The sequence below is a fragment of the Asparagus officinalis genome, chromosome 3, assembly GCF_001876935.1.
Source record: "Asparagus officinalis chromosome 3, Aspof.V1, whole genome shotgun sequence".
NCBI classification, from domain to species: Eukaryota; Viridiplantae; Streptophyta; class Magnoliopsida; order Asparagales; family Asparagaceae; genus Asparagus; species Asparagus officinalis.
The window spans coordinates 72,553,444-72,560,308 of record NC_033796.1 but is presented as its reverse complement, the minus strand read 5'-3'; the positions used below and the strand labels follow the sequence as shown (position 1 = coordinate 72,560,308).

At 37.1% G+C, this 6,865-nt stretch overlaps 1 protein-coding gene across 3 annotated transcripts; it reads right to left on the bottom strand.

The window, feature by feature from the left end:
• On the bottom strand, positions 1,818–6,139 carry LOC109834323 (pentatricopeptide repeat-containing protein At4g36680, mitochondrial-like). 3 transcript variants are annotated; one of them, XM_020402322.1, is made up of 2 exons: positions 5,351–6,139; positions 1,818–2,093 (listed from the first exon to the last, which is right to left on the bottom strand). In XM_020402322.1, the coding sequence occupies exon 1, from the start codon at positions 5,902–5,904 to the stop codon at positions 5,368–5,370; it is 537 nt and encodes a 178-aa protein (XP_020257911.1). In that variant the 5' UTR covers positions 5,905–6,139; the 3' UTR covers positions 1,818–2,093; positions 5,351–5,367. The 3 variants fall into 3 exon arrangements, with proteins under 3 accessions (XP_020257911.1, XP_020257913.1, XP_020257912.1); XM_020402324.1 differs by lacking the exon at positions 1,818–2,093 and adding an exon at positions 2,094–2,137; XM_020402323.1 differs by lacking the exon at positions 1,818–2,093 and adding an exon at positions 2,154–2,298.

Sequence of the window (6,865 nt, the reverse complement as noted above, 5' to 3'; positions counted from 1 at the left end):
ATGGCGGCGAAGGCTAGGGTTTTGAGGGGAGAGAGCGGCAACGGCGGCAGTCTCTGAGAGGTGCTGAAGAGTAGGGTTCTGATTTTGGGGGTTTTTGATGAGAGGGAGGAATTAACTAAGGGTCTGTTTGGTTATTTCCTAAAAACCAAAAAAATAGAAATGAAAACTAAGAAATCTAAAAAAGTACAATTTCACACATTTCCATCCCTAAAACTCACCCACAACATCTAATAAAATATTATTTTTATCCAACAACCCATCCACTATATCTAATAAAATATTATTTTCATCCAACAACTCATCAATCACATCCACCATATCTAATAAAATATTATTTTCATCTACAACATCACTCAACTCACCTTATCTCATATTTAAAAATCACTCACATCATCCAATAAGATTGTGACAACTCATCTCATCTCATTAACATTTTATTTCTTTGTTTTCCTCCCAAAAAGCTAGGAAAACAATTTCCTTAAGTGTGGGTCACATCATCCAATAATATAATGACAACTCATCTCATCTCATCTATTTTCTTATTTTTAAGAAATAACCAAACAAAAGAAAACAACCTAATACAAGAAATAGGTTTCTTATAATACATTTTCTTATTTTTTCCGCAAACCAAACAACATCAAAACAAGTTTTCTTAAAAAATCACTCACATCATCTTATAATAATGTGACAACTCATCTCATCTCATCTCCATTTTTTTGATTTCCTTCTTTTTTTAGCCAACCAAACAATTCCAAAACCTATTTTTCTTAGAAATAGGTTTCATTTTCTTTGATTTCCCTCTTTTTTTAGGCAAACAAACAGCCCCCAAGCAAAAAGGGTTCCCACAGGTCAACTGACATTTTGTGTTTTTTCTCCTTTTTATTTTGTCATTTTGGTAAAAAGGAGGAAATTTCCTCCAATGTGAAAATACAAGTCCCAACGGTTTCAACCGTAGGGGTTGATAAAATTTGCCCCAACGGTTCCCACTACTCGTTGGAGCTTGTTGTCTTTTACTAGTGATAGCAATAAAGGTATAACAATCATATACCAAATTGTTGAAATAGGTAGTGGATTGAAAATTGATTAGGTAGAGCATTTTGTGCCTAAGGGTACCTGTAAGTGAATGAGTTTAAAAATAAATAGAGGGTAAGACTTTAGGTTTATAGACTGAAAACCCTTTTTGTAAGTAGTTCGTCTTAAAAATAATGAATATAGAGTTTGGGTTTATAGGCAACAAGCTTGTCTACGGCAAATGATGCCACAACAGTTGTATAAAAAGGAAAAGAAAAAAAAAGGTTTAAACATTTAGTTTAAAAATACATTGTATCCATATAGCAAGTAGGAGTAAAATATAACAACTTAGGGACAAAAATAACGGTTAAAACGTTTGGTTTAAAAAGACATCACATCTGTACAGCAAGCAACAGTAAAATATAACAACATACACTATACATCAAACAATTACAGAAGTACAAATTAGTTTAAAATTAATTTAAATATGACTAATCTACCTAATTAAAATATGTTTAATGTGCCCATTATTAAAAAAAAAAAACTCATTTCCATCTTTCTCCGCTGTCTTTCTTCCTCCAAACTAATTTTTTGAATTAACTTCATACAATCTAATAACACCCTCAAATGCTTCAACGTTGCGTTCAATCAAAGAAAAATTAATGATGATAAGTAATGAAAAATGAGTGATCCTATGTGAGGATGAACTCAGTGAATTCTAGGAAGGCCTCTTAAAATGTGAATCAATGGAATACATATCCCATCCAGAGCTCATCACAGCTTCAGAGTTTCAGTGCAACAAAAGAGATTTTTAAGATGATATCGGCATTAATTCAGATTGACAATCTCATAAAACCAAAACAATGCTACGAAAAACAGTCCAAGTTTTAGAGTCTCTCCCCTTGTGAGTAACATGTGATAAGTGTTTAATAAAATCATACAATGGAAAGGACTCTTAAGAGAGCCATATATCAAAAGATAAACAGATAAAAACTGATCAAGACCGGAGACCTATTGGCTATTGCTCTTCCAAGTCCGAAGATGCAGGCCCCTCTTACCCTAACAGAGGATAAAGCTTACGCCTGCAGGTAGAACAAAGCTATGATCATGGCTTGGCACCAGTCAACTATGAGAATGAAATATCAGGATTTTATAACTTAGCAGATAAGTTGTGAAATTTGATCGTGCCCAATAACATTTGCAAGCGACCATCAGCTCACCACATACACATGGCATGCGTATGCATAGTCTCTAGATACACGCATGATGCATCGCCACAAATGTATACTGGCACCGGAAAAGGTAATATGTATCATGACATAGGACGTCTGAAAAAAATAAAAATAAAATAATGCTATGTATGGATGAGCAGAGTTGGTTGCATGAGCAGGAACACACACATCTTATGAAAAGAGTAATTATTTTTCAAGGAATATTCAATCAAAAGTTGAAGTAGAAAAATGAAATAAGATGATAGCATCTTGTTTTCAACGCCGTGTATGTTTCTAAATACAGAAAAATATCTCTGGCTTCATTAGTGGGAAAAGAAAATCTTGAGTAAAACTGTACAGTTCCATGCAAAAAGCTCAGCACAAATCTTAAAATTTAGCCAGCAAACAGGGAGGGTACTCTCACTCTTCTATTAGCAAATCAGTTGGTAATTTGATGGTATTAACTATCCCCCATTCACTGCCCATAGTCATTTGGCATGTACACTTCTAAGGCTGAGAAATGTCTACCCCAAAATAGCAAAAAAATGTGAAGAAGAAAAACAACTACACTACAAAACATGGGCACAACAATAGACAAATAGAGAAGTTGGCACAAAAATAGACATACATAGGTTTTCGTTGTTGCTCCCTGTTTATGAGTTTAGAACATAAAACTATCACATTCAACCCTCGTCTTAACTTCAGAGCTTAAGCACAGTGGAAGAGCACTTCACATGGCAATGAAAGCGCTCCAGGTTCGAATCCCACCAGCAAAGAACTTAAATGGATTTATCAAAAAAAAAAAAAAAATCGCTATGCAGGTCCAGATTTCAGCCAATGAAAGGGAGCTCAACTTGCAGGGCACATTAGAATATAGAATGATAACCCTTAACCCCCCATCATAACTTCAGAGTTTCGGTATAGTGGAAGGGGCAAACATGCTATCATCAATTTGGAATAGACTCAGAGATGTTACACTTTTGAGTGGCAAAAGTTTGAAGCTAAACATACATCAAACATGCCAAGGAATCAAGTGCTACTATCAGTAACCACACAAACAATTACACATTACTAGCAATATGCACAACCACATAGCATCCCAGGATTCCCTGATGAGCGGGTTTCAATCCTCTCGAAAAATCCCCATTAGTTAGGTTACACGTATTGTCAAAACCCTCCTTGACCTGAGTAGTGAAAATCCCAACCAGCCCATTCTATCTCACACAAAAACATATAAGTAGTAATTACCTCTTACTATGCTTCTAACTACCCATATAAATTGCCAAACCTTTGAATTTAAACTTCACTAGTAAATTCCGTGTCTTCTTTGCTAAATTCCATTTATTAATTTTACTACACACACCTTTCCAAATCTTTACTACCTCTTAAACACCACCTTGTCTCATCAAATATTAAACCAAATACATAGTTGTTTCATATGCATAACTCAACCCTATATGGACACTACATGTTTAGTTAAATGTCACGGTCCTTTGCCGAAAGATAGAATGAGCAAGTGGGGGTGAAATCTTGAAACGTAACAACCCATGCTATGTCATTTCTCTCATGATTTAGAAAAGGATGCAAAAATCACAGAACCTCAATAGAAAGTTCAAGATTTAGATACTTAACAAGAAATACATTTATTAAAGATATCATTTAGCAATTTTGGTCTCATTCTTTATCCGATATACCTTTAAATTGTGTGATGTCAAGCAAAGTCTCAAAGGAGCTAAAGAGATCATAACAATGAATATCAGAATTCACACATCACCAAATATCGACATAATTATGTTCCTCACTTATCTAGAATACCACACAACGAAGCAACTTCACTTACATGAATGAGTATAGCATTGATTCAGGTCTTTGAACATGTAATTAAATTTCAAATTGTAATTGACAATGCATACTACTACCATGTTTGGCAACTTTGAACTATAGTTCACTAGGATTTTAATCCACAAATGGATTATAATCCATGTGGATTATAGTCCATAGTGTTTTGGTAAATTTAGTGTATTATAATCCACTTCCAATAGTAGAGTGTTCGGCAAATAGGTGGATTATAATCCATCTATGTTGTCAAAATGACGAAACAGGACATGGCTTATAATCCACCAAAAGGGCATGGCTTGGAATTTATTGAAATAGTGATGGATATACGTCTTTTACTTGGTCAAACCTTGTGGCTTATAATCCACCGAAAATAAGCTAGGGCGCCCTAGCTTATTTTTGGGTGGATTGTAAGGGGGTGTTTGGTTCAATTTCTACTAATTATAGGAAATGTTTTCCACCCAAAATATGATTTCCTTGTATTTCTTAAAAAATTATAGGAAAAGTTTTGAGAAGTCAAAAAGTATAATTTTTTTTGTTTTTTTACTTTGCTTGTTTGGTTCAAAACAAGAAAATGACCCATAACTTTATAGAAAATAGCAAGATTTCCTATAATTTGTAAAAATTGAACCAAACACCCCCTAAATTTATAGAAAAATATCAACTTTATAGAAAAATATCAATGTGGTATCAGATTTCTAAGTGATTTCCGTCCATTTTGAGAGGAAATTGATTTCTATAAATTTTGGTATTTTTTTGTACTTTACAAAAAACATTTCTATAAACTTTTTTGAACCAAACACAATTTACAAAAATCTATAGAAAATATTTAATTACAAAATTACTATTATCAGATATTTTGAGAAAACTGTTCTATAAAATTATCCAACCAAACACCCCCTAAGCCAAACTAAGCTACTTGCCAAACATCTCAACATGGCTTATAAGCCACTTTGACCATTTACCAAATATGCTATAACATGTCAGAGAAATCCTGAATCTCAATCCCTATAGTTACATTTAAACACATGATAAAACATGATACTCTTTTTCGATTCCTACATGGGTTGAAATCTGAAAATTGTCTTTATTACACAAAAGATCTAAATTGTTAACATAAACTTCTAGTCATCAAGCAACACGATAGTCACTTTATGAAAAAACCAAATTCATTACTATATTGCATCATATCCTCGTAAAAATGCAACAAACACAATTACATCCAAAAACATTAATCTTCATTATAAAAAGGATAGAGTAATCAATAAACAAGGTAATCAAGACCTTTGTACCTCTAGAAAGACAAATCTCAAGCTTCCACAACCTTCTCATCCTCTTCACCGCCATCATTCTTATCCAACCCAACAATCTTCTCCAACTCCAACCACCCGCCAACAAAATCCTTCTCAAACTTCTTCCTCAACCCCGTAACCACCCTCTTCGCGGCCCTCACCCTTTTTTCCTTCACCAACTTTTCCACCAAAATCTTCACCGCCCCAAGGTCCGGAACCTTCTTCTCCTTCAAAGCATCCCCGAAAACCTCCAGCCCCCCATTCAAATCCCCCTTCTTACACAGCTCCATCATATAAACCTTATACGTCCTATAATTCGCCTCACACCCTTTTCCCCCTAACCCCTCATAAACCTCCCTTGCTTCTTTGAATTTCCCATTCTTACAATAACAATCAATCAAGTAATTATGAGTAATCGTGTCGGGTTTTAACCCGTTTTCCTCCATCTCCTGAACAATCTTCAAAACCGTTTCGGGTTTCGATTTCGCTAAAACCTTGCCCATGATTCTAACATTGTACGCAGCCGCATCAGGGACCAACTTCTTATCCTTCATCTCCTTCCAGAGCTTCTCCGCTCTTGCGCTTCTTCTCTTTGTTAGGGGAGTCGAGGATGGTCGTTGTAGTAACGGTTGTGACAGTGTATGCTCCTTGGACTGGCATTTCTTTAGAGGGTTTGGATGCGAGGGCGGAGTTGCCGGACTTGCAATGGGACTTGATCAGTAAAGAGAAGGAGATGTATCGGGGACGATGGGGGGTGGGATTTAGGGAGGAGAGGAAGATGCTCGGGACGGAGCGTAGAGGAGGCGGGTGTGGGTGAGGGAGGAAGGAGGGAGTTGAGGGAGAGGAGGAGGGGGAGGGGATGAGAGAGAGGACGGAGAGGCCGAGTCGAGCATGCCGGAGGAGCGTAGGAGGAGGCTACGGAGAGAGGTGGGGCTCCGTCCTGAGGTGAGGGGACGGTCGAGGGCTCCAGGAGGGAGTGATGGCGGGGAGGTCGCCGGAGCGGACGAGGCGGCGGGGTCGGGGAGAAGGCGTGGGTTGAGGAGGAGAGCGGGGAGGCGGCGGCGGCGGCGGCGCGGCGGTGAGAGTGGCGGGAGGCTTTCGGCGCATGATTCGCGCTGGAGTGAGGCGGGCAGAGGAGGCATTGTGGGGGTTAGGGTTTGGTGAGAGGGAATTTGGGAGTGAGCGAGCGAGCGCAGGAGGTGGTTCAGACTTCAGAGAGTGTAGTTAGGGGGTTAGTCACCTAGAACTTTAAATTAGAACTGGGATAATCCGTGGGATAAAATTTTAAGGTGTTAGTCACATAGAACTAAACCTAGAACAAAATTTTAAGGTGTTAGTCACATAGAACTAAAACTAGAATAAAATTTTACAGTGTTAGTCAAGTAGAACTTTAACAAAACTAGAATTAGGATAATGGTACAAAATTATCCCACTTTTTTTATTTTTCTATACACAAATGAGAGTTCTAGTCTCTCAAATTATTCCAAGTTTTAACTTGGAACTAGGTGGTAAAAA